The 14,908-nt window shown below is 46.3% G+C and overlaps 2 protein-coding genes across 2 annotated transcripts in view; both read left to right on the forward strand.

The window, feature by feature from the left end:
• The first annotated feature begins 916 nt into the window (after positions 1-916).
• LOC142184745 (homeobox protein CDX-4-like) lies at positions 917-8,093 on the forward strand. Its single transcript, XM_075259805.1, has 3 exons — positions 917-1,334; positions 7,543-7,688; positions 7,887-8,093. Exons 1-3 carry the CDS (start codon positions 917-919, stop codon positions 8,091-8,093), a joined length of 771 nt encoding a protein of 256 aa, XP_075115906.1.
• A 4,635-nt stretch (positions 8,094-12,728) lies between these two features.
• CHIC1 (cysteine rich hydrophobic domain 1) overlaps positions 12,729-14,908 on the forward strand; it is a 21,175-nt gene continuing 18,995 nt past the window's right edge. Inside the window, exon 1 of the mRNA XM_075260366.1 lies at positions 12,729-12,904. Coding sequence (XP_075116467.1) covers positions 12,729-12,904 — 176 coding nt within the window. The remainder of the gene's footprint in view (positions 12,905-14,908) is intronic.

Here is a 14,908-nt window from a genome sequence, read left to right on the forward strand (position 1 = left end):
AGAGATCTCGCGGCAAGTACACAGACCCCATTATAGTCTACGGGGTCCGTGTGCTTTTACTGCACAGCGCTTGCAAAAGCGTTTGGTAGACCGTTCGGTCCCCATCCGGATTCCCCAAATGGATTACCAAGCACAGATGCGAACGAGGGGTTGCCGCTACATGCACCAAATGTGCCAAAATGGACCACATGTTATGGTCACCAGAACTCTTTACACCAAGGTTGGTTCGTACCTATAATAGAATCTTCCTCAATAATTTGCGCCCCAAAAAAACTCTTCATTTTGTAATAAATTTGGCTCTCTGTAAACCTATAAGTTAGAAGGGAAAAGTGTCTAAAGCCAATAATGAATGTCCTCCACTTTTTGTTGCTGTTGGTGATACTTTCCGCTTAGTATATTTCTCCCAATATCCCATATTATCCTATAGGAATGACGACACGCACGCTCCGCTCTACCCCAGACAAGGCTTTAGTGAATTCTCTGCAAAACCAATTCTAAAGTAAAGTTAACACATGGAATTTACACATTTAGGGTCAGAATTTTTGAAGCAACATTGGAATGAAATGCAGCTTTTTGTAGCAGCTGAATTCCTTACCTATTGCTCCTACCCTGCCATAAATTAAATTGCTTGTTGGGTGGGGACTTCAGAAGGGACAGCTGGGAATAGGAAGCACTATAACCTACAGCAAGGTGGAGTTGGTTGCATGCTCCTTGTTTTTTCATTGCAATGCTAATGGAATTTCAAAGGAGGTGGCTGCAACCTCTGCATCGGAAGCTTGGACCCTCACCACCACACGTAAGTGATAGATACGGAGAAGAATCAGGAATATAAGTAAGGAAAAGGGGGGAACAAAAGAAAACCTTTACATTTGGCGTAATCATGTCCTAAAGTTTACAAGCCATCAGCATTTCCAAAATGTATGTAAGTTACTTTGTGGACCAAGAAAACAGCATGTATAATGAATGCAGGAAACACGCAAACAACGGTATACCGGTGCAGAACTTTCCAATAAGTCACCACTACTCAAATTATATGGGGTATCATAGTGGACATGGCATGGACAATCATGGACATCCGTCAGGCTTGTGGGAAAACAATTATGGAATGGCAGTGGAAGAATACAACTACTATGGCCCTGGAGTCTCTGGAACAAGTTCTCCGGCAATATCTGGACTGTCTAATGGACATACAACATATGACTCCAATGACTATAGAGACATGCACCATTCCGGATCTGAGGAGGCGCCGCCTGCGAATATTCAGCCATCATCCAATAACCAAAGACACCAATCTTATGACTGGACAAAGAAAGCAATGCTCCCAAATCCTGCAGGTAAGTTCTGCATATGAGTCTTTATCATGGCGTGGAATATGGCGATTCAAAGTGGGAACAAATATTAAAAGTAGTGGATGACAAAGTGAGATAATAGATTGCATCAGCAAAGTAATACATTGTATATGCTATGGGGCATTGAGGAATATACAGGTATACATAGGATATAATAGATTGTATCAGCAGAGTAATACACTGTATATGCTATGGGGCATTGAGATATATATACATACGATATAATAGATAGATTGTATCAGCGCAGTATTACACTCTGTACATGCTAGTATATAGGATATAATAGATTGTATCAGCGCAGTATTACACTGTATATACTATGGGGCATTGAGGAATATATACATAGGATATAATAGATTGTATCAGCAGTATTACACTGTATATGCTAGGGGGCACTGAGGAATATATACATAGGATATAATAGATTGTATCAGCAGTATTACACTGTATATGCTAGGGGGCATTGAGGAATATATACATAGGATATAATAGATTGTATCAGCAGTATTACACTGTATATGCTAGGGGGCACTGAGGAATATATACATAGGATATAATAGATTGTATCAGTATAGTATTACACTGTATATGCTATGGGGCACTGAGGAATATACAGATATACATAGGATATAATAGATTGTATCAGCAGAGTAATACACTGTATATGCTATGGGGCACTGAGGAATATATACATAGGACATAAAAGTTCATAACTTAATATCTTTATTCTACCAAAAACACAGATCTAGATCTTAGTCCTTTTAGTTTTGCGCTACCTACGGTATATACAATGTCTGTGAATATACATAGAAGAATATATAATATAGCATTAACACGTAGAAAATAGATATAATACATTATAACTAACCAGTCTGCAGGGCATTTAAAGGCGAGTTTACATGTGGCATAATATGGGGTGATTTGGGGGGTGAAAATCTGCCCTGTAATAGGCTAAATGAACTCAGAGGCATCTAGATAAACTCATTCTGTGGACTGAATTGCACATCAATTGAGAATATAATGCAAAAATTCTCTTGGTGCAGATTTAACCCATTATATAAAATTGATGGCAGCGTCGACACGATAAATATTGTAGGATTATTGGATATTTTTCCAGGAGTTGGGGTGGACAAAATTTTCAAGTGGTAGATTACTTGCAGAACTTTCTGAATAAATCTTGCAGAAATTTATGTACTTGCCACTAAAACAACCCCATTCACTCATAGAAAACTGCCATGTTTTAGGTTGTAACTCTATCCTAAAGCTGAGGGCCCATATAGTGAGATGCAGCTAAAAAATTGCACCGAAAATGTGTTGGTTTTTGCTGTATTTTCCTCTGCTTTTTTTCTACTCCTATTAAAACGCTCACAATTCTGCAGCTAAAATGAACCTATTCTATTGCATGCGGTATCGAAAACGATTTTTATTTGTTTTTTTTTCCTGCAATATGTGGATGAGCGGAAACGGAATTTCATTCACTTTGCTGGTACTGTAAAAAGAAGCCATTTTTAACACTATGTTTCTGCAGTTTCCACCATGTGGGGCCTTACGCCGGGGTCACACCAGCGTTCAGGTCTCCATTATCAGGTTTCCGTCTTCTGCAGACAGAAGACGGAAACCTGTCAGTCCGTGTCTGGCGCCGGTGAGCGTTTTGAGCGGCGAAACCTTTTTTTTAAAACCGGACACAGAGTACTGCATGTCTGACTGTGTGTCCAGTTAAAAAAAGAAAGGTTTCGCCACGGAGAGCATACAGCCGGACAGTTTTCAAACCCATTCAAATGAATGGGTATGAAAGAGTCCTGCAGGTTTCCGTCTCCTGTCCAGTTTCGTGCAGGAAACGGAAACCTGCAAAACAGAGACCCGGGCGCAGATGTGAACGAGCCCTTAGCTGTAACCAGTACCTAATCGGACTTCAGTTTTATAATTGAGGCTGGTCTTACATGGCCATAATATAAGTAATAATAATAATAGAATAATAAATTTTATTTATATAGCGCCAACATATTCCGCAGCGCTGTACATAAGTCCGCAAATGGTCCGCAATGGAGGGTTTTCAATTGTGGAAACATTATATTCAATGCGGCCTCTTACACCACCGGATATTTTACCCGTGGTGTGGTCGGGCCGCAATTTATATGACATGTCTGTAATGGCCGTGAATTGCGGCACTGCACATAGAACTCTATGGGCGAGTGCGGCAGGAGACGGGCGTCTGCGGAGTCTATGTTGCCGATCAGCAACTTGCGGACTGTACATTCAATACGGTCGTGACCAGCCTAACAAGTGCAAGGATCCAGTCACACATTCAGGAATTTGTGGGATTTATAGGGGAGTCCGTACTAATTCCTCATTGAATCTGCTAATATTTCTCGGTTAGTCGATCCCTCCTTCTGTCCTGCACACACTCCAGGAAAAATCCCCTAAAATATTGCCTGGGTTCTTCTTGAAGATTCCATATAGAAAGTGCTTTTGTGGACCACAGGAGACAGCTGATCTATATAAACCTCACAAATCTAAATATCAGCAAATCAGATTTCTGCTGCTGACTCTCTTTTAATATAGGTAGGGTTTGCCAAAGGCAAGACTAACGTGTTATCATAAGAAATAGAAACAGTTTGGGAATCCAAAATCTGTCCACTAGGTGTCCCCTGACCTCTCCACACACAGGAATCTCTATTGAAGGGAAGATCAATGGGGCAGATTTATCAAGACTGGGGCTTTCCATTCTTCATATCCACATCCGATCAATTTCTGGTAACCAATCTTCAACCAATCTGACAACTATCTAACAATAGATTGTTCCAAATATGACGTATGACCGACTGGCTTCACAATGAAACTGGTCAAACAAGCTTTGAGACTTCAGGAACCAACATAGATCAACCAGTAAAGCCTGTGTGAGCGGAACATTATAGACGGCTGTAAATGGAGCGGACATTAAAAACGGATGAAACTTTACACTAATGTGTCACTTATCTTTCATCTGATTTATGACACTTTGTCCTTTTTTAATGTTCACTTTGTATCCGTTTAGTGTTGTATCAGTTTTTCATCTGTTCTTTAGCCGACCCACTGATCCGTTTGTAACAGCCATAAAACAGATGCAAATCTGTTTAGATAAAAGTTATAAGAAGACCCATCTGTAAGTAGAGAAAAAATCGTACGTGTATGGACGGACATTGACGCTCACCGTTCTTAGAACAGACTTGTAAGGAATGTGGCCTCTCAACTCAATGAGTCTGAGACCCCTGGACTGGATGGTCTAAGGGTGTATTCAACTCAAAATCAGCGCCAAATTCTGTCCTTGTCTTCAATGGGACACTAGAAAATAAGCATTCTGCTCCATCTTGTTGCAGCCGATTAGTTCTGTCCATCTGAACCTAAGCAATGGGTGAAATCCACAGCAGGAAGACGGAGGGGTAGAAATGGACGCCATGCAACAGATTTACCAAACAGCATTACACATTTTTATAAATCAGAAACATTTCAACACTGTCTAGTCCAGCTGTTACAAAACTACAACTCCCAGCATGCATACTGAGTTGTAGTTTCACAGCAGCTGGAGAGCTGAGGTTTTCTACCCCTGGTCTAGTCTAAGGTGAGGTTGACATCTGTGTTGAAGTCTCCGAAGGCCCCACCTAAAATTGGTATAGAACCGTTGGGAATCCCTATGGACCCCATGATAGTCTATGGGTCTGCGGGTAATGGTTCTTTTAGCAGATGGGCTCTCCGTCATTCAGGTCCCATGCTTAGGTTTGCACTGTCTATAGCTCTGACAGTATTGGTAAATCTGTTTTTGTTTATTAGAGTTGAATTGAAAATCATAGTTACATAGTAGATGAGATTGGATGAAGACATCAGTCCATCAAGTCCAACCTATAACCCTACAATCCCCTACAGAGTTGATCCAGGGGAAGGCAAAAAAAACCCACAAGGCTCCTGCAAATTGCTCCAATTCAGGGAAAAAATTCCTTCCCGACTCCGATCTGGCAGTCAGTATAAAACCCTGGATCAACGTGTTCTTAAAATCCAGAGTCCATAACCATAGGTAACTCTACTTATCCATACTGGGAGACCATCAAGCAAATGTTTGGTTTTCATAGTCTATGGACACGCGGCTGGTGGCTAGGCAATAGGCGATAGGAGATAGAGGCAGCTACCATGATGATTCCTCGTATTCCTCCATTGTAGAGTATACTAAGCCTATATGTGACCAGGATTGTCCCCTTAAGTGAGCTGCAGTATTGCTGGACTGCCGGGGGATGGGGAATAGGAAGCCGTCCTCTCATCATCATCAGATGTTTTTGTTAACGACTTCTGAATTTGTAAAATGTAACACTTACTGCAACAATTAGCTTCATTTCAATGGTAATTAGCTGATAAATGGGCTCTACACATTAGTATGGACGGTGTAACACAACAGTAGCTTCACTGTAAGAGCGAAACTTGGGTTCAGCAGCTGTAAGGGTGCATGCACACTACGTAACGCCGGGCGTGTATGAGAGCCGTACACGCCGGCGTTACAGCAGGGCTGCCGAACACTTCCCATTCACTTCAATGGGAGCGCTCATAAACGCCGCTGTTACGAGCGCTCCCATTGAAGTGAATGGGAAGTGTTCGGCAGTCTGCTGTAATGCCGGCGTGTACGGCTCTCATACACGCCCGGCGTTACTTAGTGTGCATGCACCCTAACTGTAACTGGCCATAGAACACAATACAATAAAGCCATCCACATAACACAGAGATTGATTGTAGATGTTATACAATTTATACATTGGGATCTGCTCTCTCTGATATAGACTGTGATGTTCTGAGGAGCTCAGTGTCCTCGGCCGTACAAAGTGACAGGTTAACCAGGATACGTTTTATGGCTATTATTATACAGGGGATTGCTAGAAATGTGATTGCCTAAGTAAAGGCTGTAAAGGGGTTATCCAAGGATAATAAATGTTTCCAGGGTATTTACTGCACTGGTTAAGCATTTAATATAATCTACACCTTGGATCCTGGAGCTCCGCAGTTAACTTTGCAGAGGGGAGGCCAAAACCTGTGCACCTCTGCTCATAGCACACGTCTGCATCACGTCACAGGCCCGCTGCCTTTGCAGAAGGGAGTCAGTTTGAATCACAGTGACTGCAGGGGAAAACAACCCCTCATATAACACAAACGCCGTGATTTACATCAGGGGTCCCCAAACACCAGGACGCGGGGTATGTTGCACTGGTCCGCGTACCGGCAGGGAGGAGTCAGCAGCTTGGTTATTGCTCATCGGGATAAGGTGAGCAAAGTGCGGGGTTGAGCCGGGACCCGCTGTATGTCCGGGATTCTAGTCCTATGCAGGACATGCAGCAGGTCACCCCGCACTCGCCTACCAAACTTTGGGCAACTTCTTCTTCTGTTTTACACTTCCTTCCTGCCTCCATACTATCCCCTTGACCTCCTTTGATGTCTTAATCATACCACTGTCGTAGTTCTCTATGCATCTCTCTGCCAAGCGTTCCACTGTGGAACGCATGCGCTACTTTTGGTTGATACCAGAGGTGCTTTTCTACACCCCCATGCTTAACCCTGCCCCCGAGCACACCCCTTCCCCACCCCAACCACACCCCTTCCCGCCCCCACCGGGCCATAGAAAAATTGTCTTGCTGAAACTGGTCCCTGGTCGAAAAATGTTTGGGGACCACTGATTTACATTACCTGCAAAGTGGATGGGATTCTGGCTAATGGCATCCATGTATTGCAGAGAAAAATACTCAGTGAACATGCTGGGACTTCAAAAACAGTTATACCTATAGAAACACTGGCATTTTCTGTAGAGGTATAATAGAAGCAGAAAGGTCACAGAAGAAAACTTTGCAAACTTTTTGTTAAAAGCGCTTTTGGGCTGCACCCCGCTACATGGGGACTTTACAGAGATTGGTAGGGGTCTGACTTATGACACCCCACTGATCAGTTCATTGCAGTTACATGCAATTGGAAAGAGTTGTAGTAACCAAGCATGACCACTATATACTGTATTGTATGCCATGTCTGGTTCCAATGCACGTCATACCCTGTGACCATCTAATCGGTGCGGGGCTGTGAGTAAATCCCACCCAATCTGCTATTTATGAGCTATTCTATGAACAGCTCATTACATAATATCTACAATATATAAAAAACAAGTTACTTTTCTCTTCTTTGCTCTGCACAGGAAAAACAAGGACAAAAGAGAAATACAGAGTGGTCTACACGGACCATCAGAGACTGCAGCTCGAGAAGGAATTTCTCACCAATAGATATATCACCATTAGAAGAAAGTCTGAAATTGCAATGAATCTGGGTTTATCTGACCGACAGGTAAGCGGCTTCTGTTTCTTACATTAATGCACGTGCCATAATACGATGCCGAAAGTTGATGATAGCCTCATGCTGTACTTCTGTGCGCTGCTGGTTTTATATATGGAGGCGCGACGAGTTTTATTGTCATGGATTCATATCCAATTTTTTATATTTTTTTATGATTTTAATACTTTTTCATGTTTTTTACCCCTGCAGGTAAAAATCTGGTTTCAGAACCGACGAGCCAAGGAAAGGAAACTAATAAAGAAAATCGGACAGCTGGAAAGCAACATGTGTTCTGTGCAGAGGGACTCGGGATCCGTCAGTCCGGCAGATACAACGCCTATGCTCTATCACCCGTCACATGCAATGAACGGACAACATTCGATGGACAACATGTCACAGGTTGCAGCGCTGCAATGAACATTGACTTAACCCTAGAAAATGATCTTTATTTGGGGTGAAAAATCTGGCGTGAAAATAACAAGGCAAACTCCAAATTCTAGAACGCTGGCTGATGCACGGATACAACACAACTTCAGTATTCACTAAACTTGGCTGCAGATGAACTCGAATGAGACAAGTTTAGTGGACTGATAACATTTCTAGTGCAGGATGAATAATCAATGTACTAACCAAAGCAATGTTTGCAGTTTGCTCTCTAAGGACATGATCACACGCAGATTTTGGCATGTATCTTGTGTATAGAATATTCATCCGATTGGAATCTGCAAATAAGCATCTGCAGAAGGAATCGGGATGAAACTAAACCAATAGGTGGTATCCAAAGACTGGACGGTGTCAATAGACGACAATTGTATCAACTATGTTTAGACTAAAATCTGTTCCCACCAAACTCAATCAATTGGCTCATCTCCTCTAGAGCCCAATGCCCAAATGTAGGAGCGCACATACAACAGGACAGGTTCCTTCTAATGATACTGTGTTATCCAACCATAAAGCTATGGCGACTGATCAAATAGAGCTCGTCACATTGCTGAGCACTGGATTAGCAGGCTGTAAAACGGAGAATTATTGACTGTGATGATGTAAATCCCTGGCAGATTGCATGTCCGTAATGTTGCTAGGTTTCTTTAAAGACATCTTAAGGTAAACAAAAGAAGTAGTTACCGCCCGAAGATTATCCCCGAGTATCAATAATTCTTCAGACAAGTCTTCCTGCAAATGTTCTGCAAGGCTAAAGCCCCACAAACTCATAGACTTCCCTATAGGTGTAATAAAGTTAGAAAAACTCATGACTTGAGTGTCTAATACAGGGGTAGGGAACCTTGGCTCGCCAGCTGTTGCTAAACTACAACTCCCAGCGTGCATACTTGGTCTACTGTTCTTGGAAGTGAATGGAGCATGCTGGGAGTTGTAGTTTCACAGCAGCTGGAGAGCCGAAGGTTCCTACCCCTGGTCTAGTATATTTCCAGATGTTCTACTGTTGCCTTGTTAATATTTCCAACATAAAATACATTTTGCTTCATGGACAGATAAAGGGATTGTTCTGTTTGGACAGCGATAGAGGAGTGCCATTGGTGGAAGCCATCATCATCATCTGATTGTTAAATATCTTGTATTTGCCGGTGAGACTTGTATCCACTGTTAAATATCCGTACCTGGCCTTGAAATTGTGGGATAGACTTGTGTCACATGTTGTAGGCCTTATCCACGATAGGAAGAAGTCAGCTTGTTATAAAACAGTGTAGAGGTTTATTAATATCTTGAAGGAAAACACAGGAACAGGGAAAATGTCCAAATAACACAAATATCAGTCAATTGTCAATAGCTTACATCTTCAGAGAAGTTAAATCATCTGGATATCTTGTAGTTACAGCTTGGTTCATGCTTGATCATCTGGTTGGTGGACTTGGGCTGGTTACGACGTCCATGGATGTCCATCTGCCTGGACCACCCACCCTGGTGTTCCCAAAGACAGACCTCCTGGTCTTCCCCTGGTCTTCCCAAAGACAGACCCAGACATGTGTATTTCTTACTCATTTATATTCATGAGAGTGGGTGTTACCTTCCATCTTGTAGCTATGTAAGGAGATTTCTAAAATAGTGTACTATAACCGCACCCATGTTCCAAGAATATAAGACTATGATGTCAGTAGAGTGTTAACCCCATGTCTGCTAGAGAATATTGTAAATATATAATATTTAACACTGATCAGACTGGAAGATCCCTCATATAGTTCAATGTAACAAGATAGGGCAGAGGAGATAAAAGTAAAAGTATTCTCATCTTTCACTTAGTCAGTGCTGTGTGCACCCTGTAGTACTGTATCCCGGGCAATGAGCATTGGGAAACATGGCTGTGTGCAGGTCGGCTTCATTTAATCCCCCCGCCCTCCATTCTCATTGCATGGTACCGGATCGGCTAAGCTCACCTAATACTAATTTTGACATTTTTCCACACCACCGGCATGATATCATGGCAGCTGGAGCCTGACAAATGCCTTTAGGCTTGCCATGTTACCGGTACAACCTATCCTAGAGTGGCACTAAAGCTATACACTGCAATGCATTACATAACTGGTCAAGGGACCTTTCCAAGTCTTGGACATCAAGAATTAATAAAGAGGTAGAAACCAACCCCTTCAATAGGTTCAGCCTAAGGTGAGTGCTCGACATAAGGGCTGGACCCTAAAGTAGCCGGGGCCCCCACAGCTGACCCAGATGGTGCAGGACAGTCCAACATTTCCCAGGCACAACTCCATTTGTGTCCTACTAGAGTTAAATACAATGGCAGAGGGAGACATGCCTTCAACTAATGAAGTCTGCTGCAGGAAGACATGATGAGGATGGACAAGGATGGACCAGCCTCCGACAAGGAACAGGCAAGGGTGCAGCGCTCACCCAGATTCAAAAACAAACTTCTTTATTGGCACAACGCGTTTTGGATAAGCATAAGCCCTTTCTCAAGTGCAAAATGATCCTGGTGGGTCAGGAGTTTGTTTGTGAACCTGGGTGAGCGCTGCACTCTTGCCTGTTCCTTGGAGGAGGCCGGTCCATCCTTGTTGCTGTCCTGACGTCCCTGTGGCATATTCCAGCGGCTGCCCCCATTGACACCGGAAGGGTGCACTTAATGAGTGGTTTTACACGAGGATGGGCTCAGTGTTGTTTTCTTGTTCTTGCATGATGAGACGTAGACATCCTAGCAGTCTGCAGGAATGGGGTTCAGTGAGTATAACTTAGTATTTTATGTGTATGTAGTACAGGTGCTCAGGGGGTCTTGCTTCCATTTACTGTGCGGCAGGTGGGGCCTTTCTTTCCCCTCACAGTGCACTTTTCCGCCATGTGGTGTGATGGAGCCGCCTCTCCGGGTCTTTCCTTGGTTGGGTTTGGTTTGAGAACTCATCTGTGTGGAGCAAAGCATAACAAGACCCTGGAATAGTCAGACCTGCAAGAGCTGAGTGTGGCCCCGGAGTGCAGCAGCAGGGCCGCAACAGTGACGCCAAGTCTGCACTCTGGGAAATACTTGGAAAGTGTTGTTAATGAATATCGCTGGATTCCAAAACTACCTCAATAAAGCAACTGAGGACAAGTGACCCTAGACTTCTGCCTGTACTTTTTTTGGCTAAACTTTAACTTCTAACTTCTGGTGTAAGACCTGGTGCAGTGATAGCACCTGCTGCATGACAGCAAAATGGAGTTAATAAAGTTTCTTTAAAAATAACTAAATAGATAAGTGGGACTGGTGCAAACCTAACAACCCATAGGATAAAGCAAGGGTCTATTCACAGCGAATGCACGCGTCAGAAATGGCCGCCGGCTGGGGCACTTGGCTCTTGCCTGCGTCCCGATGGCAGAGCCGACTGCGCAGGCGCACAAGTCTGACCCCAGCCGGAAGAAGAAGATGGAGGCGGCGCTGGAGAGTTCTCTCGCAGCATTGGGTATGCCCACAGTGCTGCGAGAGAACTCATTTGCATACCAAAAAAAAACAAACTGATTTTTCACTGAACGGCAGCGCAGAGACGACTTATAAAGGAAGGAGAAGAAGAGGCTTTCTTAAGGCTATTCCGACGCGTCAACTAGAAAAAAAGTGTTTAAATGGTAGGATCCCTTTAAATGGTAGGATCCCTTTAACACATCCATAGAGTTATAATGATGGATGATATAAAGTAACATAAAGCAGATCCATCTCTCTCTATAGGGGCGGAGCCATCTCTCTCTCTCTCTCTTCTCTCTCTCTCCATCTCTCGCTCTCTCTCTCAATAGGGGCGGAGCCATCTCTCTCTCTCTCCATCTCTCTCGCTCTCTCCATCTCTCTCGCTCTCTCTCTCTCTCCATCTCTCTCTCTCCATCTCTCTCGCTCTCTCTCTCTCCATCTCTCTCGCTCTCTCCATCTCTCTCGCTCTCTCTCTCTCCATCTCTCTCGCTCTCTCTCTCTCCATCTCTCTCGCTCTCTCCATCTCTCTCTCTCTCCATCTCTCTCTCTCTCTCCATCTCTCTCGCTCTCTCTCTCTCCATCTCTCTCGCTCTCTCTCTCCATCTCTCTCTCTCCATCTCTCTCGCTCTCTCTCTCTCCATCTCTCTCGCTCTCTCTCCATCTCTCTCTCCATCTCTCTCGCTCTCTCCATCTCTCTCTCTCTCCATCTCTCTCTCCATCTCTCTCGCTCTCTCTCTCTCCATCTCTCTCGCTCTCTCTCTCTCTCTCCATCTCTCTCGCTCTCTCTCTCTCTCTCCATCTCTCTCGCTCTCTCTCTCCATCTCTCTCTCTCTCCATCTCTCTCGCTCTCTCTCTCTCTCTCCATCTCTCTCGCTCTCTCTCTCTCTCCATCTCTCTCGCTCTCTCTCTCTCCATCTCTCTCTCCATCTCTCTCGCTCTCTCTCTCTCTCGCTCTCTCTCTCTCTCTCTCTCTCTCTCTCTCTCTCTCAATAGGGGCGGAGCCGTCTCTCGCTCTCTATAGGGGCGGGTCCCATTGATGTAAATGATTAGTGAGGTGACCCCGCCCCTTCCCACAGTCTCAGCTTCTCCAGAGAGCGCACTGGCCCCGCCCCCAGTCACGTGACGCCACCGCACTCCCGGCCCCGTGTTGTGGTGACGTCATGAGCGTCTTGCTACCCAACATGGCGGACTTTAATACCATTTACGAGTTGGATGAAGAAGAGGAGGAGGAGGGCGAGGACCGGGAAACGGGCGCCGGCCGGGTGGTGGATGAAGAGCACTTGCTTAGATACGCCCCGGATCCAGTGGTGGTGAGGGGAGCCGGACACATTACCGTGTAAGAGACGGAGGGGGATAGATGGCCTGTGTACACACTAGTCTGTGACGTAACCTCCGGCTGTATACAGAACCTGACACACAGGATTCTTCCTCAGGACACCCCCCCATAACTGAGCCCTGACCTGTATACAGGACCCCCCCCCCCCATAACTGAGCCCTGACCTGTATACAGGACCCCCCCCCATAACTGAGCCCTGACCTGTATACAGGACCCCCCCCCCCATAACTGAGCCCTGACCTGTATACAGGACCCCCCCCCCATAACTGAGCCCTGACCTGTATACAGGACCCCCCCATAACTGAGCCCTGACCTGTATACAGGACCCCCCCCCATAACTGAGCCCTGACCTGTATACAGGACCCCCCCCCCATAACTGAGCCCTGACCTGTATACAGGACCCCCCCCCCATAACTGAGCCCTGACCTGTATACAGGACCCCCCCCCCATAACTGAGCCCTGACCTGTATACAGGACCCCCCCCCCCATAACTGAGCCCTGACCTGTATACAGGACCCCCCCCCATAACTGAGCCCTGACCTGTATACAGGACCCCCCCCCCCCCATAACTGAGCCCTGACCTGTATACAGGACCCCCCCCATAACTGAGCCCTGACCTGTATACAGGACCCCCCCCCCATAACTGAGCCCTGACCTGTATACAGGACACCCCCCCCCCATAACTGAGCCCTGACCTGTATACAGGACCCCCCCCCCCCCATAACTGAGCCCTGACCTGTATACAGACACCCCCCCCATAACTGAGCCCTGACCTGTATACAGGACCCCCCCCCATAACTGAGCCCTGACCTGTATACAGGACACCCCCCCATAACTGAGCCCTGACCTGTATACAGGACCCCCCCCCCCGTAACTGAGCCCTGACCTGTATACAGGACCCCCCCCATAACTGAGCCCTGACCTGTATACAGGACCCCCCCCCCATAACTGAGCCCCGACCTGTATACAGGACACCCCCCCCATAACTGAGCCCCGACCTGTATACAGGACACCCCCCCATAACTGAGCCCTGACCTGTATACAGGACCCCCCCCCCCCCATAACTGAGCCCTGACCTGTATACAGGACCCCCCCCCATAACTGAGCCCTGACCTGTATACAGGACCCCCCCCCCATAACTGAGCCCTGACCTGTATACAGGACACCCCCCCCCCATAACTGAGCCCTGACCTGTATACAGGACCCCCCCCCCCCCCAAACTGAGCCCTGACCTGTATACAGGACACCCCCCCCATAACTGAGCCCTGACCTGTATACAGGACCCCCCCCCCATAACTGAGCCCTGACCTGTATACAGGACACCCCCCCATAACTGAGCCCTGACCTGTATACAGGACCCCCCCCCCCGTAACTGAGCCCTGACCTGTATACAGGACCCCCCCCATAACTGAGCCCTGACCTGTATACAGGACCCCCCCCCCATAACTGAGCCCCGACCTGTATACAGGACACCCCCCCCATAACTGAGCCCCGACCTGTATACAGGACACCCCCCCCATAACTGAGCCCTGACCTGTATACAGGACCCCCCCCCATAACTGAGCCCCGACCTGTATACAGGACCCCCCCCCCATAACTGAGCCCTGACCTGTATACAGGACACCCCCCCCATAACTGAGCCCTGACCTGTATACAGGACACCCCCCCATAACTGAGCCCTGACCTGTATACAGGACCCCCCCCCCGTAACTGAGCCCTGACCTGTATACAGGACCCCCCCCCCGTAACTGAGCCCTGACCTGTATACAGGACCCCCCCCATAACTGAGCCCTGACCTGTATACAGGACCCCCCCCCCATAACTGAGCCCCGACCTGTATACAGGACACCCCCCCCCATAACTGAGCCCCGACCTGTATACAGGACACCCCCCCCATAACTGAGCCCTGACCTGTATACAGGACACCCCCCCCATAACTGAGCCCCGACCTGTATACAGGACACCCCCCCCATAACTGAGCCCTGACCTGTATACAGGACACCA

The sequence above is a fragment of the Leptodactylus fuscus genome, chromosome 11 (genome assembly GCF_031893055.1).
Source record: "Leptodactylus fuscus isolate aLepFus1 chromosome 11, aLepFus1.hap2, whole genome shotgun sequence".
NCBI classification, from domain to species: domain Eukaryota; kingdom Metazoa; phylum Chordata; class Amphibia; order Anura; family Leptodactylidae; genus Leptodactylus; species Leptodactylus fuscus.